Source organism: Cynocephalus volans, chromosome 14, assembly GCF_027409185.1.
Source record: "Cynocephalus volans isolate mCynVol1 chromosome 14, mCynVol1.pri, whole genome shotgun sequence".
Classification (NCBI taxonomy): Eukaryota; Metazoa; Chordata; class Mammalia; order Dermoptera; family Cynocephalidae; genus Cynocephalus; species Cynocephalus volans.
The window spans coordinates 34,783,621-34,810,026 of NC_084473.1; the positions used below are offsets into that span (position 1 = coordinate 34,783,621).

Here is a 26,406-nt window from a genome sequence, read left to right on the forward strand (position 1 = left end):
TCGAAGCAATGCAATGTAGAGAACATGGCCAGTTGATTGTGCACAGTTTAGAGAAAGGCAGGCTTGTCTGGGCAGCTGCTCCCCCACCCATAAGGGTCAGTACTGGCCCTGTGCCCTCTTGGACACTCCAGCCCAGGAATTCCTAACTTTACTGTCTCTTTTATTCTCCATGGAACTCTGTTTTGGAATATTTTTGTCTCCCAAATTGCAGGTGTTAAATAATTCACTTTATTTTTTATTAATCAAAGAGTTGTATAGTTGTATAAGGACCTCGGTTCCACGCTGAATAATCAGTTTTACCATACTGAAATAATATTTCAGTTGAAAGCAAAGAAAACACTAATTTCCATTAGCCTGTGTGGCTTTCACTAATTCCTATTAGCATTTGAATGGTTGAAAATAGCTTGCTGACCCACCAGTCTCGCCACCTCTATCTTAACCTCCATATATTCAGAGGTCCAGAGATCCTAAGTCCTTATCACAACAAAGAGAAACAAAAAAATCTAAGACAGCTGCAAACAGGTGCTAACATCCTGCAGATATGAGTGTACATGGATAATTTCTTGAGATGCCTTACCCAGGGAAGTGAAGAAAAAGATTGGTATTAATTTCCTATTCTACATGTCCTGCCCTCCCTCAGCATTGGCTCTGCAGATTCTTTCACACCTTACAAATACCTAACACATATTTCTAAAAAGTTAGGATGATAGTAAAAGGCCACAAGCTCTTGAGATTCAGTCCTGATGAATTCCCATATCTGCAGGTCTGCATTTATATGGTGTGAGCCTGGGAAACTATTCTGAGGGACTTTCCAAGCTTCACTGGGGTGTCACTGTTTCTGAAGTCTATAATTGTGGCTGGCACATAGAATTCTAGAACACTTATGGGAATAAGCACTAACCCAAGTGTCCAGGATCTTGGTGCTCAGGGAAACTCTGTTAGGGTATAAATAAATGGGTATTCCATGCATCTTACTACCTCTTTTTTACATTCTTTTCATTGGCATCCCAGGGGTCTCTGGTGGAGAGTGAGAGGACGCTCAGTTGAATGCAATGGGAGATCATCAGAATAACAGTCTTTTTCCTTCCTCAGACTGCAAAGTTGACCTGTCGTTTTTAATTGATGGAAGCTCCAGCATTGGCAAACGTCGATTCCGAATCCAGAAGCAATTCCTAGCTGACGTCGCCCAAGCTCTTGACATTGGTCCTGCTGGTCCACTGATGGGTGTTGTCCAATATGGGTAAGTGCACTTAATGTTCTGGACCCAGAAACCAAGCGATGCCATACACTTAATTTTAAGCCACAAATAATACAAAATGTCCTAGAGCACAAATTCATTCTCTTTCCTCATACAAATGTAAGTGAAAAAAAAAAATGAAGCAATCCAGCTGCCATTTAAGAAATCTCAGACTTCCTGAAGGGAAGAACAGGTTATTACAGACTCGTAAGTAAATGGCATTTGCACACATTATTGTAGAGTATTTATTTGACTGGGAATTAGGACAGCTGGGTGCAAGTCTTAGCTCAGCCACTAACAGGCTATGTGGCCTTGGGCTAGTCCTTCACCTCTCTGATAGTCAATTTCCTCATCTGTGGGTCAAGAAGGTTGGATCCTCTTTCAACCCAGACTGTTAGAGCATTTGTTTGAGGAGCTGCACGCTGTGCTACACCTATCCATCTATAGGTAAGATGCCTAAAGAACACGGTGCTTTAGGTCCTTCTTTCTCTTTTCTCCAAATAACCTTAGGCCTCTGCACTGGTACTGGAAAAGCTCACCTGGCAATGGGGAAGAATGGAAGGGGAGAGAAATGGCCCCCATCAGTCAGCTGAGCACCTAGGTGATTGTCCCCAGTCCATTTTATTATTTTACTTAGGGTAGAAATTGAGGGCTCATATTAACATCCCATTTCAACCTTCTTTTCTCTTATTTGGGAAAATAAATCAATCTTATTTCACATATGAGAAGGTTTCTCCCTAAAACAGATATACAGATGACAGATAATAAACAATTATAAGAGCAAGCATGCATAAATCTCAGATTTGTGCATACATCTCAAATAGCGGTCTTTTTAGCAAGAACCAGTAAGGACAGGATAATTATCACCTGGACCAAAGACCAGGACCGTTGGACACTACATATGCCCTCCCTCCCCACAGATCTGCAGTTTCAGCCCTTGGAAGTGGAAAATAACATAGACCTTGATGCCTCTTGCTCAGAAGCTACAGCCACAGCTTATTCACTCCTCCTAAAAAGTAAAAACACCCACACCTGACAACACCCAGGGGCTCTCCAGTCCCTTCAAAGGTTTCCCAAGGTCTTCCCAAAGCAGCATTTTAACTGGGGTTGTTATATTGAAGACACTAGAATATTTATTTTTGAGTTGTCAAGAGAAATGAATAAAAATGCTTTATTTTCATAAGAACCTATAACATTTGTAGTTTTAGAATGAAATTCCATTAACACATTTAGTACTATTTTCTATTCCTGTGAAGAGAAATTAGTAGATTAGTTAACTGGTACCTGTATGTAGTCGGAGTCAATAATATAAAAATAACCAATTGCTGCAAATGCCACCTCTCAATGCCAAATGATCTATCTTGAGGCTTTTGACTTAAAATAAGAGAATAAGTTTTTTTGGTTATTGTTTTCCTGTTTTCAAAATGTCAACTCATTTTTATTCCTGTGTTACTTTTTAAAGATAGCATATGGATAGTGGGCTTTTCTAGGGAGGAAATGCAGTGTTTTAGTGCCAGATGTCCCTAGTCAGTTTTACTGGGGGGTTCAAAACTTGCTGCCTTATCGTGCATTAAAAATAGCTGCTTTAAAAGCTTGTGTGTACCAAGGTTTATAGTATAATATGAAAATAAGGTCATAAATATGTCAAGGAAAAGAAAAATGGCATGAGAACAGTGTTGCGTGCTGATGAGAAGATTAAAGAGCACATGTAGCAGGGAAGGGAAAGAGTAAACACGCCTTCCTCCCAGAACACGTTTTCTCCCGCATTTTCCCAACGTGACCACCATTTGCAAGAAAGAGTTTATCCCCATGTTTTCCAATTTTGCTTCCTAAAAAGTCCCTTGCTGTCTGCTTTTTTATTCCATCCAGGGTCCTTATTAATTCAGAGCACTTAAGGGAAATGTGTGTGTTTTCGTCTGTTTCATGCTCACATAAACTAATCCATCATCTTCACCCTCCTTTGGCAACAGGGTGGAATAGAAAGTGCAGTGAACTGCTGACAGGCTATCTGAATTCTGCCCGTAGCTCTGCCGTGTGACCTTAAGCAAGTCACTTAACCTCTCCATGTAAGTGCTGCCATCTGTAAAGCACGGGGGTCAGACCGGATGATTTATTAAGGTTCTGCCAGCCCTGGCGCTGTGTAATTCAGTGACTGAGTCTGTATTCAGAAGACATCCAATAAATGAATGTTGGACTAAGAGACCAGATGAGCTGCCTCCCCCTTCCTTCCAGCCTCAGGGGCTCAAAGAAGTGGGATGATCAATGATGAATTGATGGGTTGCACTGAGGTTATACATCCACCCATGGAGTGTGGGAAACAAAATTAAGGAGAGGGCAGCCTAAGAAGGGTGCAGTGAGGCTGAAGGGGAAACACAGTGATCCAGCTGAAGTTGCTTTTGATTTCAGTCACCCAACCTCCTCACCTGGGGCGCTCCCTTCAATCCTGTCCTTATCAAATGTATTTGTGCTTTCAGAGGAAGGGAGTGGGCAGGAGAGGGTAAGGTAGGAGATAGATGAAGATCTGGGGCCTGCGTTTCTGGAAAGGAAAAGCTTGGCCGGTTGGGAATCTGATTGTTCTAGTATATCGTAGGTTGGCACCAGATTCTAATCTGGTTCGCCCTCTTGACTCCCGCTTGGAATTGTCCCTGCTCTCTTGGAATCACAGAGCCTCGAGGCCTTGAAGAGCACCTGGTTCTACCTCTTTGTGTTCCAGTGAGGAAAGGGGGCCCTGTAAAGAAATGACCACCTCATCAAGGACACGCACTCGAGGATGGGCCTAGGTTGAGAAGGACCTGGCTGGGGCAGGAGGGCTCAGTAGCTCAGATCGCTCCTCTTCTCAGGCTGCTCGCCTCCATTACCATCTCTGCTGCTCCACACAGCTCCCCCAGGAGGCTCCTTCCCTTAATCTTCCTTAGGATAGCCATGCTGGAACTTAGACTTTTAAACTTAGGGCCTAAAATATTTACATTTAGAATGTAAAAGGCTCATACTAAATTTTAACAAGAAACAAAAGGAAAATAATAAATAAAAATATGAGAGGTACAAAAATGGTCAGATTTACAAACTGCAACGCATCCTGATTCCTCAGTATCCTACTCCAAAATCTTTGAGGTGCGAGGAACAGAAAACCGCTCAGGTAGCCCCCGTGAAGGGAGATGTATGGAAAGGATTGACAAGTCATTGCTTGTCCCCCTGCCCCTGTCCCTCCATGCATCTCTACGGCTGTCTGTCTGTCTGTTCCATCCCCCCTCAGTGCACCGGCAGCGTCTGCCAGCCTCTTGCTCTCTGCTCCTCCATAACTTCACTTTGCACTGGCTGAGTTCCCACCTCTGGTCCCGGCCCAGGGAAAGTCACAGCCACTGCGGCACAGGCACACTCCCTCTCCCATGTTCCCGGCTGAAGGGCCCCATAACCCACAATCGTGTTAACCTGTCGGCAACCACAGCATTCCTACCACAATCATCACACACCTCCAGTAAGAGAGGCAGTGTTTGGTACAGAGTCGGAGGGGTTGAGTGGCTGTCCCAAGAACACAGCTAAATGCTCGGCCAGGGGAAGAGAGCAAATATTACTCTTGGGTTAATCCCTAAAATGTCAAACAAAATTGTATTCAGAGCAAATATTTTGCTGATCTGCCAAGAAAGCTTCTGATAATGGAGGCTTTCCACCATCCTGAAGACTGAGACATGGTGCTTGAACCAAAGGCCAAGGATCAGGCCCTGCCTTGCACATGCATTCTAAGTTAGAATTATACAACAGACAGGCTCATAATTGCGCTCAATACCAACAGGAGCACTAAAAGGCTAAGTGAAAGGACAGCCAGGGCAAGCAGCTGTTAGAACTCTAGCAAACAGAATGAACTCAGCCAAGCAGCGAGCATTTCATCTGCGGCCTAGAGCCACAGGTGACAAACACCCTCTAGACCTTCCATATGCTTTCCTTTTAGGCCCTGATTTCAGTAAAAACAGAACAGTCGCACATGTTCTTTTGAACTTTGTAATCAACCCTAGGATATCAAAATTGGAAAACAGTTTTAGAATAAAGTGAAATGTTGGGTTTTCTTTATTTGAGAAGGAAATAAACTTTTATTTGCCCGTGGGTCTATGACAGTCGCCCTCTATTTTTAGAGAGCAGCTCTGGATAAGGCTTGCAGCAGTCTCGAAATGCACTCAGTCTTCTTACTTCTCAGCCTGGACTGAAGGCTCACAGTCATGCACTTTCTGAGCATCCCTTTCTGCCCCCTCAAAGCAGGAAGGGTCCCCAGAAGCTCCTACAGACCAGTTGAGCCACTAAGTGCAGGACAGGCAGAGTGGAGAAAAGAGCAAGGGATCAAGTCTGGTGTGGTAGGCAGAATAATGACCCCCAGGGCTGTCCATGTCCAAATCCCTGGAACCTAAGAATGTTTTGCCTCACGTAGCAAAAGCAACCTTGGACATGTGATTAATGTTAAGGACTCTAAGATGAGGAGATCATCCTAGACTGAGTGTCCCTTTCTAATCACAAGTCTTAAAAGTGGAGAACCTTTTCCAGCTATTGTCAAAGGGAGATGTGAATGCAGAAGAAAGGTCAGAGAGATGCAGTATTGCTGGCTTTAGGGAGGGTGGAAGGGGCCACAAGCAAGAAATGCACGCAGCTCTAAAAGCTGGGAAAAGGAAACAGATCCCCTGGAGCCTTCTGAAGGAAGCACAGCCCTGCTGACACCTTGGTTTTAGCCCCTGGAGACCCCTGTCAAACTTACGATCTCCAGGACTGTGAACTAGAAAGTGTGAGTTGTTTAAGCCACTCATGTTATGGTCATTTGTCACAGCAGCAATAAGAACCTAATACAGCTGGCAACAAGGACCACTCTGTTGCATTCTGTGTGTCTGCAGCAAAGGAAGGGGTGGAAGGGGCTGGGGCCCAGCAGATGTGAGTCACAGCACCCACCGTGGGCCTTCAGAACAGGAGGGACTATGGGGCTCTGACTTCACTTTGATGTTACATGGAAGCTTTTAAAAAAACACTGATGCCTGGGCCACACCCTAGACCTGTTAAACTAATATCTGGCAAGGGGATGAGGCCCAGAAGTCAGTATTTTGATCTGTAATTCCAGTGTGTAGCCCAGGTGCAGAATCACCAACTCCCCAAAATGAGAAGTGTAGGGAAAATATAGGAAAATGGTCAGGGCCCCTCAGATGTTCAGAATCTTGCCAAGCATTTGATGTAAATATGCACGTGTGCCCAGGTATTCCTTGGCTATTGACTAATGTAATTGTGATGTGCACTCAGGTGTCCTGGGTTATGGACTTAAGTATAAAGGACAAGTGGCTCTGATTTATGGCACTCCCCGCCCCTTGGATGACCCTGGGAGGCCCTTGGGAGGCTGCTACTACTGCTGGAGGCTGTTGCTGCCAGTGCCCCCAGGATGCCCCAAGAGGCCACTGCTACTGCTGCTGTGGCTACTGCTGAGGATTGAGCTCGTGTCATCTGCCAATGACTCCCGGGATCTTTCTCAATTACCTAGTGTGGACCTGCATGTGAGGGGTCTGGTGACCCAGCCTGGCATGGGGGGTCTGGTGACCCAGTCTGTATAATGGGTTTGAAGGATTTGAGCCCTAGCTCTGACAATACAAATGCAAACTTGGTATAACTAAAGTAATGAAACATTTTGGCTCTAGTTATGAAATACCTAGCCTTACAATTAGCATAGCTATTACCTCAACCCGACAGCTGGCACAGTCATGTAGCTTTACAGGAAGGGACAGCTCACCTCCCAAGTACAGTGTGGCAGCACCTGTCCGGAACATGGATCCTCAGCTCCACCCCAGTGCTCTTTCGCTCTTGCAGCTCCTTTACAGGAAGTAACAGGACTCAGAACAGCTACCTGTCACTCGCCTGAGCTGATTCTCCAGCCCCCTCCCCCACCATCCACTTCTCTCTGAGAGATGGGCAGGCAAGCCTCACTCCTTAGCCAAGTGAGCTGCGAATACAACCTGCACACAAGTCTTATGTTTTTCTACTTCGTACCATGCAGTTCTCCTGGAAGTACATACAAAATGACTGCACTTAACTGCCACCAGTGATTCCCCTTGAACTCCCATGGCACATTCGCTGGGTTTGTCCAGGGTCCCCCTGAGATTATTCTCCCGCTGGAGAAGCAGATGGCCACCCTCGCACACGAGAACCACCTGGGGAACTCACAAATCCTGATGTCCAGACCAAACCTCAGGTCAATTAAATCAGAATTTCCGAGTGTGGATCCTGGAAATCATTGTTTTTCAGAGCTCCCTAGGTGATTTTTACTGTGCAGCCAAGGAGTGAATTTACTATTCCCTCAGGCCTGTGCTGTCCTCTCTGGTGAATCTCGTGCCCTGTCCCCTCTCATCTCCCCCCAGCAGACCAGCCCGGAGGGTTGGGGGAGCTCCAGCCTCCTCCCTTCTTCAGCCTCTCTCTTCCCTTCCTCTCATCACTGGCAGCCCCACTCCTGATTTTCTTGATCTTAAAGCATCCTCTAAGACACTACTGCTCAAAGTATGATCTACAGTAATATATGAGAGGTTATTAGAAATGCAGAACCTCAGACCTCACTCTGGTCCTACAGAATCAGAATCTACATTTTAACAAGATCCCCAGGTGACTGGATGCACATCTGAGCTTGGGAAGCTCTGTTGCTGAGACTTCCGAAGCACTCACCAAACTGTGATGTGGTTACAGATTAGCAGCTGGTGAGCCAGTTGGCTCAGGAGTGACTTTCAGACCAGCAGATTGCATGTCCACATTTCCTCCAGCAGGAAGAGGTTAATGTGGGTTAATTTTCTACTCTTGTGAGTGGATGTGTGGGATTACTGTTACTAATTACAAAAAACACCAATCTAAAAATGAAATTTGACTATAAGACCCTGCTCCCCCTTCTCTGACGCTAGGAAATGTGAAAAAGACCAGTTGATGTCCATTCATGGAGGCTGGTTGTCCAGAGTCCCTCAGCAGGCTGTCCCTGGCCACTGCACACTGGGCTGGCCATAGCTGCTCTAGCAGAGCTCATAGCTGTTTGAGGGAATGGGAACAGAATGGCTTTCAATCTGAAGAGACAAGTCTGCCACCCGACCTGCAGCCACCAGCATGTCCCCTGGAACATCCTCCTGATTTCATGGGCATGGGTCATCTCATTGACTAAGTCCATAAAGCATCACATTTTAGCCAGTTAATAAAATTAAAAGACTAAATATGGTTAGGTTAATTATAACCTTAATGTGATACCTTGTTGGAGGAAAGAGGTTTGTAAGATTCTTGCTGGAGGAAATATGCTTAGTTAATATTTCTGTACCGGCATAAAGATTTATTTAAGAGGTTCATTCCATGTAACTGAAAATGTTATGGGGTAAACCAGTAGAGTCTGGGACTTTGACAAAATGGCAGCTTAAGGACTGAAAGGACCTCAGAAGTCCTCTAGAATCCAGGGCTTCCCAGACTATCCTGAGGATAAGAGTCATGTGGATCTCTTAAAAAAAATTCTCATACCAGATGGAGTTTCTTCCAGGGAGAGGCCTGGTAACCTGTATAGTTTAACGAGCACCCCAGGTGAATTTTATCATCAGGGAGGCCTAGAAGCACTGATGATCCCTCCCACTTCCCTGTCCCCAGCCCACAGGCCTTCCTAGAAATCACCTGGGCCCATCTCTGATAGGTGTTCTTTTTGCTTCTTAAACATTCACAGGGCAACCATTTTCTATTGCAAAAATTATCCCTTTCTACGCACAGCCAACTTCTGGCTCCCTAAAATTTCTCTTCATTAGTCCTATCTCTTTTTCCAAACAATACAGCAATTTAAGTTTTTCTCCTTGAGCTATAAACCTCTTTGGTTAATTTCTTCTGTTATTTTCAAAGGAAATCTTTGATGCTGCTGAGAGAAAAAATTTTGTGTTTTCTTTCAATAGTAACTTTATAAAATTACAAATTAAAAGATTGATGACGTTAAAAAAAAATAGTGGCATACCTCTTTGAACTTTTAAAATAGTCTCATGTCTGAAAAGTAACCAGGCTAAAGTGTCAGGCCATCAGCCTACATATGTCCTGAGAAAGGACACACGTACCCATGGGCTGTGGTCCTGAGAGCTGCCACAGCCTGTAGGTTAAAAATTTGTCACGCATTCCTATGATTTAATTAGAGTACAATTTAACAAAGATTTATTAAGTGCTTGCCATGTACTAAGCACTGTGCCATTTGCAGGGGATATGATGTAAAATTCATCTAAGTGGTTTATTACATTTGCCTTTAAGTCCCTTGATGGATGAGCTCCAGCCTTTCCCCCAATCATAATTTTTGCAATTGGAAAGGGTTTCAGAGGTCCTGTGATCCAACCTTTCAATCCACTAAAATAAATAAATAAACGTCATTAGAGATTCTGTTCTTTAGGACCTCACAATCTAAGGGAGGCAATATTTTTTAAAGAAATAACATTAAATAAAACTAAAAGCAGCTATTCATTAGCTGTATGAATAGGTCATCTGTATGCCCCTAAAGATTGATTCATCTACATGTGTGATGTAATAGAGGCAGAGGGTGATCAGTGTGGAGCTCAGAGGTAGAGTGTTCAGCTCCACTGGGGTGACCCAAGAAAGGACATCTGAGCTTGCTTTCTCTTGTTTATTTATTCTGCAATTACCCGTTACCTCCTGGATGCCAAGCACTAGGGAACGGGAGCTAGGAGACAATGCCTGTTCTCAAGTAGGTTCCAGTCAATCCTCATGATTTGCAGACTCTATATTTGCAAATTTGCCTACTCACTAACATTTAAATTTATTTTTAACCCCAAACTCAGAGCACTTTCACAGTCCTTTTCAGACATGTGCAAAGGGACAAAATTTGAGTCACCATAGGCACATGCTCCCAGCTAAGGTCCAGCAGGGCCACACCTTGCCCTCTTGTTTCAACTCTTTTCAAGTGTCCTTTTCACAGTTTATTTAGTGCCAAGTTTTTCACACTTTTGTGCTTTTCTTTGATGATTTCACTATCTTAAATGGCCCCCAAATGTAGTGCTGAAATGCTGTCCAGTGTTCCTAAGTGCAAGAAGGCTGTGTTTACAGAAAAAATAAGTGTTAGGCTTCCCTCAGGCGTGAGTTACAGCTCTGTTTGTCATGAGTTCAATGTTAATGAATCAATAATTTGGTGCATTCAGAAAAAGAAGAGGAAATTTGCTAATCTGCATGAGAGTCTATTCCTGAAAGTACTTAAATAACATCTATAGGGTGTGATGAAGTGATGAATTCACGAGATGATGACTGATTGAAAAAACAAAAAAAAGCATAGTGGACATAGTGGACATAGTGGTTGTGATGGTAAAAGCCAAAGAAATTTATAGTCACGTAACCCAAGGTCAGGAAAATGTTAAACCCTTCTCAGCTAATGTTTTATTGTAAAGAAATATGACACATAATTATTTGTAAGAAATAATTCAGTGCTAATTCACTAACTCAATGCTCATGGCAACTTTATGGAACATAGCTGCTGTGAATAAGAAGACTCAACTGTAGATGTACTACAGGAAAGAGACAGGTAATCAACAATCGCTCCTGTAAAGTGCTCAACATTGAGACACCTGCGTTAATGATCAACAGGAGGAACATCATGAAAATAACTAGGTGACCAGATTCCACATTAAATACATTATTTCTGTAAAAACTTTTGAAAGAAAGTTTTACATTTTTTATTTTTAAATTATTTGTCTATGAGCAACATTTAATTTATAATTGACTTTTCTAATTTGTAATTGATTTCTTGACAATCATCGGACACGTGGAAAATTGTGCAAAGTGAGGAAATCTGAACTCACAAAACATTTTCAAATATCATTAAAATTTTATAAATTAAAAATTTTACAATTAATGAAGTATATATAGTGCTATGTTTGGTGGGCAATTACATATTTATTATTGACAGCATCAATTTTGCAATTTCTTATTTGATAGCCAATTTTTTTGTTTGTTTTCACCTTTTTTTAAGCTCTGAAAAAGTTCATAACCTTTGGTCACTAGGGGAAGATCTAGACTTTGGGGACTCTGAAGCTTATGCAGTTTGGGAGCTCTGTTAAGAAAACTAATGCAAAATTACAAATACAAAATTAGGCTCCTTGGAAGAGGCATCATTAGCTTCCCATTTAATCTGCCTCTGTGCAGCCCTTAGAGCCCCTTGGATAAAACAGTCACTGCAGAGACCACACTGGGTACAGGAAGACCAGGTAGGAAGTTCTGGCAATAGTTCAAGAAGGAGGAGATGAAAGTCCAAACCTGGGGATGGGAAAGATGGGAGAGATATGAGAGATATTTGAGAGAGCTCTGACAGGATGTGCTATTTGATGAGGAGTGTCAAAACGCACATGCTGGGATGACTTGATGGCAGAGAGTACAGAGGGGAGATGGTAGTTGGGTGAAGCAGGCTTGGAGGAGAAATAAGTTCAGTTCTGGAAATGTCAAACCTGAAGTGCCTTCCAGGTGGAGATTATGGGAGCCATTTTCTGTATGTCTGGGGGTTCAAGAGAGAGGGCCAGCCAGACCCTTGTGCTCTGGACACCTGTTGGCACATGAATGGTCCCCAAACCTCAGGAGCTGATGAGATCTCCCGGGGAAGTACAAAAGTGAAGAAGAGGCGTGTGGTGGAGGTAACACACTCTAGGAAACACCAACATTTAGAGGTAGAGATGTAGAGAAGTGGAACAAAAATATGTCTGTTTCTTCAATACTGTTAGCTGAGTGCCTGCAGGTGCCATGCGCTATGCAAGACGTTATGGGTTACAGAAAGCCGAGTCACACTCGGAGATTGTCAGCTGGGGCTGGGGTGAGGGAGACAGGTGGGAGCTTGGAAAGTGGACAAAATCTGGCTTTCAAGATGAGAAAAGAGATGAGCGAAGGCATAAAGCTAGAAAACTGGGAAATATTGAGCAGTTCATTATGACTAGAATAAAGGATATCCTGAAAAAGAAGGGGAGAAGGGGATGGAGAAAGAGAGAGAACAGCATTGACATGATAGGTTGGAAGTCAATTATGGATGCTTTGAAAGTAAAAATATGATGTTTAACAATGGGAACGTCTGATTTTTGAGGAGAGGAATTTGACAGTCAGAACTGAGTGGAACATGAGGAAGAGTCCTCTGGCAGATACACATACAACTGGCACTGCAGAAGCTTATAATAAAATTGACTGGAAGTGAGGGGGCCTGAACTGGGGTTACCATAGAAATACAGAAGAGGGAATAAAAGCCAGTGAATGTATATAGAGGAATTGCTGGGACCTGACAAGTGAGGACTGCTGGGTTGTATGAGTAAGTAAAGATGAGTCCAGGGTGTGAGCCTGGATGGCTGGAGGCAAATACAGCATTTTACTGAAATTGCCCTGTAATGAACATAAACCTCGAGCCAAGGGAAAGAGTACAAGGTGAAAGCTACAGGGCTCCTTCCCCGCATGGCTCCTCAGCCCTGATTTTATGACAGCAGCCTCCAGATCAGGACCCTTTACATTGCAGGTTTGTAGTAAGGTCATGCTCAGCTCAAATGCCACATCTTCCCTCTTTGTTGTTGTTTGTTTTTGTTTAATCCTGAACACGGAATTTGGTTTTCATCAGGTGCAATATCATCTGGTTGGGTTTTGCCAATGCCGCACCTTGGTTGAACTTGTTTTAAATTTCCTCTGTCTTCCCTGAAGGTGGCAGTTGTACATCACCTGCCTTCTGGGCATAACACAGAGCACCTTGAAATAGATAGGAAAGTCGGAAAATAGGGATGGGAGGAAGCGAGGGAGGCAGAGAATGTCTCCTCTCTCTCAGGTCTTGGTGACTGGTTCCCTGGTGACGGCACTGCCTGTCCCAGTCATCATGGACTCGCTAAGAATCTGCTGTCAGCCACCTGGAGTTCCCACCTGAATCCAAAACTGTTTCCTCCTGGGTCTACTTCTGGTATTTGTGGAAAGACTGCTTTTAAAAATCTCCTTCTCCCCTCTTGAGGACTTACGAACCTGTAGCCTGGACTGGCTACGTAATTTGCACAGCCCCTTGTTCAAAAATGATCAAGTATTTCAAGACAGCAGCAGCAGGAGCCTCTCTAGAGCTCTGGGTCCTGGGTGACTGCACAGGTCACCTGCCCATGAGGTGGCCCTGCCAGGGGCTCAGTGTCATTACTTCTTCATGAGATGTGATCTCACTACACACACACACACACACACACCCCCGACAGAGCCCTCTTCCTCCTGGCACTCCTCTGCTTGGTCATAAAAGGTATTCCACGCCCTCTGCTCAGCAGCTCCCAAGCCTGTTCTCAGGGCTTGCCCATGGAGACTTCTCTCTAGAAGAGGATTCTCATTCCGTTTCCCCACTGAATTCATCCAACTCTTCCCCAGTTAATCTTCTTCAGCCTTCAGTAAAACAGATGTTGACCTTCTGGGTGAGATTTGAGCAGTATCAGCCAGTCATGGGAGCCACGAGATGAGAAGGGCAGAGCAGCCATCTCCTAGGCACCGCCGTTACATGCCATTCCAGTGCTAGCGGGACCCAGGGAGTGGCTGACAGCTGACATTTTCTTCCTGGATAGGAGGGCCAGGCAGTGTGGGGAGCCGGGGCACTCCATAGGTGGGAACCTTACATAAAATCCCACTTGACACAGTCCTGTTCATTAGCAATATGGACGTGGATGTTATGATGATGTTTTTTTTTATCTAGATGAGGATACTGAAGCCCAGAGAAGTAACTGCTCAAAATCACTCAACTAGGAAATGAGACCATCAAAAGTAGAACACACTTCTGAGTCCTGAAATAGCCTGCTTTCCTCTACACGCACTGCAGAAGATCCAAGTCCTCCTCTTTTGCCATTACCTATGTCCACAGTGGGACATTTTACAAACCACAGCTTAAGGCTTTGAAGCAGCTTCCATTCTATTTGTATATAAAGAAATCACCCATAATTTCTACCTTCTTCCAAAGGTAATAACTTTGCAGCTACTTTTTATTTCTCATTCTCACTCTTCAGAGACAACCCTGCTACTCAGTTTAACCTCAAGACTCACATGAATTCCCAAGATCTGAAGACAGCAGTAGAGAAAATTACCCAGAAAGGAGGGCTTTCTAATGCAGGTATGTGATTGCACTCAGAAAATTCTATCTCAGTACCATCATTCTCTTTCTGAATGGTTCTCTTCTAACATGCTATATAGAAGGAGGAAAAAATATTAATAATCCATCAAGAAATGACTCATATAACATCTGTATCTTTTCTGAAATACTATCATGAATTCAGGGGGCAAGAGTCGTTAAAACACATGTGCAGCAGAGCTCCAGCATGCTTAGTTCCTGGGGGTGGCAGCATTCTTCAGGACGAGCAGTACTGCTGTCGTGACTATTTCCTGGTTGGCCTACAAGTCATCAGCTATTTAACATTAAATTTTGTAACCAATTCCATACAGGAAGTTCCTCAGCACCCCTCGAGAATCTTGGTCTAATCAGCTATTGTTGTAGTGATGACTGTGCAAAGAAAGACATGTTCTCTGTTTCAAGCTGTCTCCTTTGGGGTGGGGTGGGGGAGGGTTCATCAGAAGTCCAAGGTCAGTCCTCATTGGGGCATGTCCAGAAACTACTTTTTATCAGTTCACCCACAGGTGATTGGACATGAGGAAACAGTTTCACACTTAACCAAGCTCAAAGACTGTCAAAGAGCCACAGTTGCTTGGCATGGAGCACATGCAGGGAACAGAACAGTCTTTGAGGGGGCATCCTTGGAGTTACAGTAAATCTGGCTAATGAGATGTATGGAGTACATCTCTAAAGTCACAAACATGATGGAGTTGATTTCTGGTTTGTTTTCAACTTAATGCTTATTAGCAACATTCCAACGGAGAAGAACTCCAGAAGGCACTCTGTTTCCTTGATGAAATTAGAGTATGTCTTAATCCAGTGAGCATACCGTTTTCATAGATAACATGTTCTAACCTGCCTCTGTATTGTTCAGGGTTTGGCATCAGAGAACAGCATCCACTCAGCTGATTCAAGCAGAAAGGGATGTATTTCAAGGTATTAAATAGTTTTGAGAACCATTGAAAGGGCTGGAGAAGCAGACTGTAGTCTGAGCTTTCAGAGATGACTTCTAATGGCTTCTTGAGGAACCAGGGCCTGCAGGGGAGCTGCTGCCTCTTCCAAGATCAGGAAATCGCTTCCTGAATTCTGCCACCGCAGCCTCTTCAGAACCTGCTTCAGCCAGGAAGCCACCATGGTCAGGAAGCTTCTTCTACAGCTGGCTCTGTCACCTTCCTGTGGTGCAGCACAGTGTGATATATGCACTTGGGAAAGGCTCGGGAGGCTTTCTTATACCTCATAACTCTTGCACTCAGCTGAGGCAGATGTTGTCATGGAAATCTTGGCCCAGAGACCTAGAATGATCTACCCAGGGAACACAGCAAGTAGGTGGCACAGGCAGGGCTAGAACACAGTCCCTCAGTTCCCAAGAGGTGCAGCTCTCCTCAGGCCAGCCAGACCTGTGACTTGCCCTGGAACTGGAGAGAAGATACTGCTGACCCCAGAACACAGCCCTCCAGAGCCAGCAGCTCCTGGAGCACCAAGCTCATCCCAGGCTGCAAGAGGCCAGGACAAGGCCACTGTCACTCCAGGTTATCTCCTCCTGAAATTATCCCTCTCAGAAACAACATGGGGCCAGCTAAGGAGCTTCGGGTGGGACCAGCACCGAGGCACAGAAGGCCCTTTTGTTACCCTGAAAGTCTTTCTCATCTGCTTGCTGGTCCCTAAAACTCTTTTCAAAGCAGGAGACAATTAAACGTTAAAGACTTAAAATGAAACTGGGAAGTAAAATGTGTGATGGTTGCACAACATTGCGAATGTACTTCATGCCACTGAATTGTACACCTCAAAATAGTTCAACTGGTTTATAAAAAGAAACAAACAAACTGGGGAGGGGATGAGTCTGTTTTTCTGGACCTCTTTGTACTGCTGTGATCTGTTCCTATATTTATAATCAGCTTGAACACACAAAGCACAAGTTCTCTTTTTCTTCCAGGCCGGGCCATCTCCTTTGTGACCAAGAACTTCTTTTCCAAAGCCAATGGAAACAGAGGTGGCGCCCCCAACGTGGCCGTGGTGCTGGTGGACGGCTGGCCCACAGACAAAGTGGAGGAGGCTTCAAGACTTGCAAGAGAGTCAGGAATCAACATTTTCTTCATCACCATAGAAGGTGCAGTTGAAAACGAGAAGCAGTACGTTTTGGAGCCCAACTTTGCGAACAAGGTACAGAGCTGCCCATAGACCCACGCGACATAAGGATTCCCTGCACGCTGAATCGCTGTAATGCCCTTGCAGTTGTTTTCTCATTGCTTTAAAGGTGTGTGAAGCTCGCTTCTAGGTGGTAGGGCCTCCAGTAAAGAACTAGAAAGTCTAGAACCTGGAATTATCCTGTCAAAGCAAACCCCACACCTACCTCCAGGCCAGCAGCTTGGGAAGAGAGGGGAGGAGTGGTGTCCCCGAGGTCTCACCTGGAGGTTCTGTCTTGCTCTTTCCACAGCCCCAGGGGACCTCAACCAGGCAGCCCAGCGAGACTTCACACATGCATATGAGCACACACACGTGTGTGTACACTCTCTCATCACACACACACACACACACACTCACACTCTCTCTCTCTCTCTCTCTCTCTCTCTCTCTCTCATATGCACGCATTGCAAATTAACCTGATAAACAAGACTTGGATCAGTGAGATCATGTTTTCAAATGCCACTCCTGGGTTGTGTGGAGATGCCTGGCAGGAGATGGCAGCAGAGCAGATGGGGATCTAGGCCCCCCACATCCATTCCACCAAAGCCGCTCAGCTTTTGTATGTTTTGTACAGTGAAATTCCACATTAACCTTCCTCGAAAGAAAAGGCTCCAGCTTTAAAAAAGCAAGCAAGCAAGCAGGCCTTGGACACATTTGTCTTTGATGCCCTGCCAGCTTTAGTATTCCATGAGAGCTCAACCTCCTGCTCCATGTCAGACTGCTGACTACCTCGTGCTCCTTGAACTTCTCTTCTCCCTTGACATCTTATTTCACTGGCTTCCCGCTTTTTCCATCTTGTGCCCTACATGTAGACTTCCCCGTGACTCGCCCCCTAGCCCGCTCCTCTTCTCTCAGGAGGCTTCTCCCTGCAGCATCTCCCCCAGGGCCTCAGCTGCAGCTTTCATCTCTCAAGCTCCTTAGCCGTCTGTTTCCAGCTGACTGATGTTTCTCCACCTGATATCCTGTCAGAACCTTAAATCCTACATGTCACAGCCTAATTCATCATCTTTCTTACCTAAACTGTTTCCTTCTCTGCACTTTACATTAATGGCTCCACAGCCATCCCAGAGTGCAGTGTCATTCCAGCGTTCCTGGTCAGCTCCCACATCGTGTATCTCTCGTCTCTCTGCTCTTTGCCATGCCCAACGCCACCTTCCCAGTCAAGCTGGTACTCTACACCTGGTCTGTCTCCCTCCTGAGTCTCCCCAGTTTAGATTTCACGATGAAAGCCAACTCATGTTTATAAAGGGTTCCTCCAGTCCTGTGGGGTCCTTGCTCCAAATCCTTCATTGTTTCCCGTTGCTCTTGAGACCTTCTGGGGTGTAGTCTCAACCCACCTTCCAGCCCATTCACTGTGACCCCCACACAGCCTCCAGCCAACTGGTCTCCCGTCCGTGCCCAGCAGCACAGCTCTCTCCTGCCATGTTTCACTGGGCTGCCTGTGGGGATCTCTCCTCTCCATCCACTGGCCAGAACTCAGCTGGGTCTCAACACTCATCTCAAATGCCACTGAGTCTATGGAAAATGTTGTAACACCCATTTAAGTTTTTATAAATATGTGTATATATATATATTTCCTAGGGAATTCTTAAGCCAGTTCTTGTTTTAAAGTCATTTTTTAATTATAGAAGTTCATCTGTAGTCCTCAGGTCTGACTATCTCTGTGACCCCTCGCCCCAAGAGGCAGGGGCAAGAGAAAAATGCCCCCCCCTAGGCTAGCCCCGTCACTTCCAAGAGCACATCAATCAGTTTGCTCAATGTTTATTTGCAGCTGCCTCAAATTTTTTCTGGAACAAGCTTAGGTACAAGTAAATGAATGTTCATTTGCCTTGAGGCCGTGTTGCCTGGAGGGCAGAGCTTGGGTTTTGAAGGTGGATGGATTTGTATTCCAGTCTCAGGGACTCAGGGATGTCCCTTCACAGCTGGCTCTCAGTTTGTCTCTTCATGGCACAGGGCTATAATCCTACCTCATAGGGTTAGGGTGGGAATTTAATGAGAGAATCTCTCCATGGGCATCTAGTGCAACCTCTGACGCATGTGGCCATTCAGCCTTTGTGAGACCCCTTCCCGCTGGGTGTGGGGCTGCTCTGGAAATGTTTCTTTAGTCGTTTCTTGAGTATGTCTTCTGTTTTCCTAATTGGAACACAGAAAAGCGTTCTTTAATCTTTTCATGCGTTGGTGCCCACCAATGCCAATCTTATGGCTGGCTGCCAGTACAAATGAATTGAGGGGCCCGGAAAGGCATAAATATGCAGCCGAAATCAGTGATTTACATTCCCCTGTGAATTTGCTCACCAGCCAGCTTTCCACTGAAGCAGAGACCCAGCTGAGGGAGGAGGAGTGAGTCCAGAGGTGACTGAGGGGCCGGTGCCTCAGGGGGTGCCTGGCTGGGCCAACTGAGGTGGAGAAAGTGCATTAGGAGGACATGTGCAGAAAACAAGAGTCCGTTTGCCTCTTCACCTGCCCCTGTGATCAGGGCAGGGGTGACAGCCAGGAGGAGCTGACCCCTGACCTGGAGAGTGTCCCTCTGTCTCCCAGGCTGTGTGCAGAACAAATGGCTTATACTCGCTCAGCGTGCAGAGCTGGTTTGTCCTCCACAAGAGCGTGCAGCCCTTGGTGAAGCGGGTCTGCGACACCGACCGCCTGGCCTGCAGCAAGACCTGCTTCAACTCAGCTGACATCGGCTTTGTTATCGACGGTTCCAGCAGCGTGGGGACAGGCAACTTCCGCACTGTCCTCCAGTTTGTGGCCAACCTCAGCAAAGAATTTGAGATTTCAGACACGGACACGCGCATCGGCGCCGTGCAGTACACCTACGAGCAGCGGCTGGAGTTTGGGTTCGACAGGTACAGCACCAAGTCTGACATCCTCAATGCCATCAAGAGGGTGGGATACTGGAGCGGTGGCACCAGCACAGGGGCCGCCATTAACTACGCACTGGAACAGCTCTTCGAGAAGTCCAAGCCCAACAAGAGGAAGTTGATGATCCTCATTACCGATGGCAGGTCCTACGATGACATCCGGATACCAGCCATGGCTGCTCATCGGAAGGGTAAGCTGGTCTTGCCAGTCAACCTGAGGGCGCAGGCATCTCTCTGGGGCATGGGGAGCCAGTGGGACAAGCAAGGGACTGGTTTTTTTACACATTGGTTTTGTCCACTGTTTTTTATGTTTTGGATTTAATATGATGTCAAAACCATGGGTAGGGAATTAGGGGTGTATACACTGCAGGCCCCTCTGAGTAGCAAAGAAGGAATAAGGAGTGGGCAGCGTGGCAGTTTCCAAAGTGTCATTGCAAATCCCAGGCCTGTGGATGACTGGAACATTAACCCTTTCTTTACATCCTACGCCCCCAAGACATTTCCCACAAGGGCATAACACAGTAAAAGAGAATTTGATTCATTATTTTACCTCTACTAAAGACACCACCGTCTCTATCTCTTATTGAAGATGCCAAATTGTGTTTGCACCTTTTAAAGAAAAAGAACATTTTTAAAAATAAGTACTATTTTTGTTTGCAACTGTTAACCAGATGTTGGGGAGTTTGGGAGAGACCTCAACAAAATTTTGATTCAAAATATTTAAAGAGGTATTTCCGTATAAAAATTTCTCAGGGCAACAGAGAGTTGAAAAATATGAAAACAAGCAAAATATTTTTGTAAATGATAAAAACCAGTCACATTCATGCCTTTATTGAAGAACCTATAAAATCGCTGTTCTGAAAAGTTCAATGGAATATCATCAGAATATAAACCACCTGGAGAAAACCCCAAGTGATATTAATAGTAATAACGTTAAAAGTAAACCAAGTGGTCAGTGAACACCAAAATCCTGTGGATAAGTGCTAGTGTACAGAGCTCACTCAGGGCTATGGTTGTTTTCCTCTTCTGTGCCTACGTTTCGTTTGGGTTATTTTGCAGGATTTTCTGTATTCTCAAAAGCTGCTTTAATCCTTCCTGAACCAAGCCTTAATGAATCAGCAGTGCTGGCTTCTGGACACCAGTTCAGGGAGAGTCTTCCCAGTGATTTCTCCATGGGGCACTCATAATGGCAGGTGGTTGATGGCCTGCATGCCAGCAATCACAAGGTCCCTTGGGCTCATGTCAGCAGAATGAAGGTGGTTTAAGGTCAGGAGCAACCTGCCCAAAGTCCCAAAGTGAGTGGGCAGAGCTGGATGGGCAGCTCTTGACTACAAGCCCAGGACTCTTCTGCTTCCTCCAAACATCTGTCCACAGCTCATGCTCAGCTCCACCATCACTTATTTTTCTAAATGTCCCTCCTTGAGGCCTCACACAGAGGGTATCCTTGGCCAACTCATCAGGAAATGTGACAACTGAGGGAAATGCCCTGGGAGCTATCAGGGTATCAGGTCTGGGGAGCTTTAAAGAACTAGGACCGGTGCAATAGATGCAGATTACACTGAGTCAGGTTCCTTCTCAGCCTTACACTAAGATTCGTCTGAAAATGTAGTGAGCATTATGTCCCTGGGAGTATCCAAGTCAAGGCTGGGAGTCTGTCAAGATTGCCAGTGGGTGGTTCTCTACAACAAGGTTGAACTCAAGGATTTGAAAAGTTAAATTTCTAATACTGTTTGTATAGTTTTTAGGAGGGGGCAGCCTTTCCGTCTTTGAGCAGAAAAGAGGGCTTAGTCAGTCTAAGCTCAGCTCTGCAGCAAAACTGCTCTTAATTGCACTTGGCAGCACTTTAAAGCCCAAAGCTGGCTTCTCCCAATCTAGATGATATTCAGAGAAAATAAACTGGAGAGGTGAGAAAAGGGACTGTCTGCTTAAATGCAGCTTAAAGGACCACAACTGAAAAGCAGCTTGGACCAGAGCCATGTGAGGCATGGAATGGCAACCAGAAGACACTGGAGACAATGAGATGGGCCCCTGTGGGGTACTAGGGTCAAGTACCTGGGCAGGAAGGCCACACCCAGGTCCTGCCCTCTGTTTCACGGCCATCTGGCTCAACCCCTCCAGCCAGCCTGAAGGTGGTTTGAGAACAGGCTTTTGCAGCATAAGATCAAGCACCAGCTGCCCCCCAACCAAATCAAAAACCATCACAGCAGGCCGTCCCCCAGTTTTGCCACTAAGAATGAATGCCTAGTCTTTGAATCCTGCCCTCTCCTCCCAAGGCATCTTGCTCCCCATTGCAATCCGGCACCTTCAGTCCCACTATGCTATTTCCCTTTTGCATCTAGACATGCTCAAGTCCCTCCCTTCCTGAAAATACAAAATTTGCTTTGACCTCTTGTTCTGTTGCAGTCCCCACAGCCAAACTTCTGGAAAGGATTACCTACATGTGCTGTCGCCACATCCTCACTTCTTTTCCACTTTCAACTCATAGCAGTTCGTTTGGTTTCTTTATCATCTCCTCCCCTGAAACTGGTCTCACCAAGCTACTAGTGTCTTTGTTTTGTTCTTGTTTTTTCTAAATCCAATGAGCACTTTTTTGTTTCCATCTTACACAAGCTCCCTGCAGCATTCAACACTGTTGGCCACCACCTTCCTTATCTCAAACCCCTTTCTTCCTGGTGGTGATGGAACTCTCTCCGGGACCATGGGCAAAGGTTTCTGCAGTGGGGATGAGATTGGATTTTGTGGCTTGTAAAGTCACCCTCACGCTGAAAGTGGTTTAGGTCCAGGTTTTAGTTAAAATGATCTTTAATTGGTTTTTGACGCATTTAAGATTGTCTGAGATTTTGTTTGGCTCTCTCCACATGGGTACAGCAGCCATGTTCCATGTGGTGTGATCTGCATGGCACCAAAAGTTTCACTTGTCCCAAAATATCTCCCCCACTGCTGCTTCTGGACATAAATTCTTACTATGTACAAGCATTTACTCCATTTTGTCTGTTTTTCCCCCAAAAGACTATTATAAACTCCTGAGATAGCAACTATATTAATTTTGTTACCAAATACCTATAATAGGTATTAAAAAGTATATATTAAATGCATGAATGAGTGAGTGAATGGCCATACTTAGTCTTAATTTTGGAAACCAAGGGGCCTATAGGGTTCTGTGGGGTTTTGGGGACACATTTCTGGTTTGGGATTTGGTTGTGCCAACAGAACAACAGGAAGCTAGGATTCGTTAGCAGAACCTTTTCTTGGGGACGTTTGCTTCATCCAATGCCTGTCCCCACAGGAGTGATCACCTATGCGATAGGTGTTGCTTGGGCTGCACAGGACGAGCTGGAAGTCATTGCCACTCACCCTGCCAGGGACCACTCCTTCTTTGTGGACGAGTTTGACAACCTCTACAAATCTGTCCCCAAGATCATCCAGAACATTTGTACAGAGTTCAACTCACAGCCTCGGAATTGAATTGAGAGCAGGCAAAGCATCAGCAAGAGCTGCTTTCCTGACGGGCTCTCTGGACAACCCCAGGGCTTTGTGGGGCACCCACAGTGCAGCAAGGCTTGGGTAGGGTTCGGGAAACAGACGTGTTGCTACTATCCTTTGCCGTCATGGCTTCTCATACTTCAGAAGTTGAAGTTGGAAAGATCATCATGAATTTGTAGAATGAGCCAAAATAATACATCATTTTGAGGGTGCTGAGGATTTTACATTTTGACAATTGTTTTCAAAATAAATGCTCAGAATACAGTGCAGCACTTGTGACAGGCTTAAATAGAGCTTTTGTGAGATACTTTATTTTTATTTCTTGTTAGAACTCTGTAACCCTCAACAGGTTTAATTTTTGTCATGGCAATATGAGTTGCCTAATTAAATGTTTAAAAGGATTACATGCAGTCTTTCTGACTATGTCCTGTGTGGTGTTCACAGCATTTGTGGCAGGGCCACCCACTGCTCTTCTCGTTTCCCAGAGCACCTGCTGTGTGCTCACTCCTGGCCCAAGGTGACAACACACCTGTGGGGTGCAGAAAAAATGTGGCAGTGGCATAGCTTCTCCTGGTTTGCCTCCTCTCCCTGTTATCTGAATCACTAAGTACTTGGACCATATTGCTTTGGGAGCAGCTGGTCCTGGAGGACCAAGTCGATCTTGCTTAAAAGTGGTGCATTAGGCTGCACAGGAGAATCACTTGGGAAACTGAGATGCTGGTTCCTAGGCCCCATCCCAATACCAGTGAAATCTGAGCCTCTGGGCATGGAGCCTGAACACTGGCATGTCTTAAGAGCTCTCTGGTGGTTTCAATATGCTGCCAGGATTGAAAACCACTGAGCTACCCCGAGGGGGGAGAGGCCCTATTTATGCCTATTGTCCTGGGTCCAACCAGTTTAGCATTTGTCTTGGACTTTTCATTTGTTAACTAGATATTATTATTAATAGTTGCAGTAAAATAAGCCGGAATGAACTCCACTTCTCATTCCAGCTTCTGCCAAGGACTCATTCATCAGGATGTAAAATACATGTGCAATAGAGAAACATTCAAAAGATTCATAAACAGAGATTACTTACTTGATAAGTTACATTTTATAAAAATGTGTGTTAAAGAAAACTACTCTGAATGGAAGCAGAAAGATTGTACCTGTATCAATACTTGGGACAAAATATTTACATAAAAAACAAGAATTGACAATCTCTCCCATTTAGCAGAATTTACACTTGGCTTACTAAATCTCTTAATACCTGGAAAAAGAGTATATTATCAATTAAAAATATTGTATCTACAGAGAAGAATCAATTAAGGGTGTCAGCAATTTCAAATTTATTAGCCATAAAATTTATTTTGAAGGTAATTGCAAAGTTTTGTTCAACAACTTCAAAAATATGAAAACTATTTTTAAAAAGGAAATTCTTCAGAAAGATACCAGTGGCATTCTATTAGTGACAGACTCAGCTAAAATACTAATTTAAAAACTTCAGTAAGTACTAGAAACAATTACTCTGCCTAAGTTTGTTTTTAACATCAAGGTAATCCATATGAAGGAGTTTTTTTCAGGGCTGTCTGGTTAGCTCAGTTGGTTCAACTGCAGCCTTATAACCAACGTCACAAGTTCAGATCCCCATACAGGCCAGCTGCCAAAAATCAAATAATCATCATTTCAGGAGTTTTTTCTACACTGCTTCAATGTATACATATAAGTTATTTTAATTTTTTAAGAATAATTTTATTTTGGAAAGTAGTTTTTGAATATAATTATTTTATAGAGGCTTTGATATAAAAACCAATTTGTCATCAATATGTAAATATTTCCAAAAAACAATGTAATTTTAATTATTTTGGTATCCTCTTTCATTCATAAAACTGTCCAAGTTTGGAAAATAAATTATGTGGTCACCCTAGTGATAGGTATTACAATTTTGAAGATAAATGAAACCTCTTCCAGTGGGCCCATTGTCTAGATGTTGTCAAGGAATATTTTAGGGTATGCCATGTGGAGGAAGGGATCGTTGGAAGTGAGGTGGTTGAAGAGCTCAGAGGCTACTGTGTCATCAGATTTGTCTGTGTGGATGTTCTAGTCACCCAGGATAGTGACAGGAGTCGGGATGGAGAGAAAAATTGTGAGCCATCTCTGGGATCTTCACCAAGTGAGAGAAAGTACCTGGGAGGCTGGTAGAAGACAGCAGTGAAGGGGATGGGGGCAGAACATAATTTGAGGCCACATCTTCAAGGGAGCTGGTGCTTTGAGGGAGGAAGGAAGGGGATAGTTTGGAGGGGACAAAGAGCTAACTTGTCCCCATTCCAGGACTGAAATACATGTGGTGAGAAGGAATAAACTCCATTTGGAGGTTGCAAGAGACAGCCAGGTTCAAGGTAAGTGGAGCAAGAAGGTGAAGGGCTGAGGCTTCTGGGAGCTTGCTGACCACAGAGAAGAGCTACCTGAGTCCCAGTGGGAAGGCTGGGGTGGGGAGTGGGGTGAGGTTGAATCAGGGTTTGCACAGGGCAATTTGAAGATAAAGGTCCTGGGGATGGTAGATGACATGGGAGGCTTGGGTATAACTGCCACCTTGTGCAACCTAAACTGTGCCCAACCCTGCTGAGGCAGGACTAAAAACACTAGAAACAGAACCTTAGAGATGATCTTTGTCCATCCCTCAAATTGCAAAAGAGGAAACCCAGGGCAGAAGAAGGTTGTACATACAGATAGGAACAGAAATAGAATTCAGATCTGTCTGCCAATCTTTTGGTTCATTTGACCACCTTTTGTTGGGGTCACACATGCTAACCCCATCCCCATTTCCACCCTACCCAGTTCTGCATGCTCCAGAGCTTTCTGGGTTCTGCAGACTCTGGAGCCAATCTCCTAAAGCAACTCTATTTTTCATTCCATGGTTGCAACAGAAAAATCTCTTTCGTGCCCTTTCTCCTCAAAGTCAACCAACACAAGTGGGTAAGGAGCACTTGGGCCAGCTTCTCTGGGTGCATATGATGTCTAAACTCCCCTTCTCAGGAATTAAGGCCTTTCTGGAGAAGTTTCTTCGCTAAGGCTCAAAATTTTACAAGGCTCTGTTAAAAATTTCTGGCCAACTGACAGGATTCAGATATTTCTTGTTTCTCCAGTCTCTTTAAACCCTTTTGAACAAGACAAAAACTTCCATAAAGCAAGTTTCCCAGCAGCCATCACAGCATGAGTTTATGGAAAAGACAATGATTCTGTGTCCAAGGATTTTTCCACCCTAAAAGGAGTCTCCAGATAAATAACGTTACTTCCTAATCAAAATCCAAAGAGAAGTTCTCCCCTTAGATTACCAATATATAAATGCAGTAAGCAGGAAATATACTTGAAAGCACGAGTTCAATTAATTTGGAAAGAGACACTTATTCAGCTAATGCCTTTGAGGAATTCACAGTCCAGTGGGAAACCACACACAAGTGATTAATTGAAATGATATAATTACCATCACGAGATTGTGCACAAAGTGTGTGTCTGGTGATTACAAACAACGCCGTGAGAAATAAAACGGAAATGATGCTTGACAGTGAGCG

At 44.7% G+C, this 26,406-nt stretch overlaps 1 protein-coding gene across 1 annotated transcript in view; it reads left to right on the top strand.

Annotated features, from left to right (window-relative positions):
- The window catches only part of VIT (vitrin), a 101,239-nt gene extending 78,106 nt beyond the window's left edge, over positions 1-23,133 (top strand). Inside the window, exons 11-15 of the mRNA XM_063078526.1 lie at positions 1,093-1,240; positions 14,227-14,330; positions 16,261-16,487; positions 19,050-19,563; positions 22,659-23,133. Of these exons, the coding sequence (XP_062934596.1) occupies positions 1,093-1,240; positions 14,227-14,330; positions 16,261-16,487; positions 19,050-19,563; positions 22,659-22,837 (1,172 nt within the window). The 3' untranslated portion in view covers positions 22,838-23,133. The remainder of the gene's footprint in view (positions 1-1,092; positions 1,241-14,226; positions 14,331-16,260; positions 16,488-19,049; positions 19,564-22,658) is intronic.
- The last annotated feature ends 3,273 nt before the right edge of the window (positions 23,134-26,406 follow it).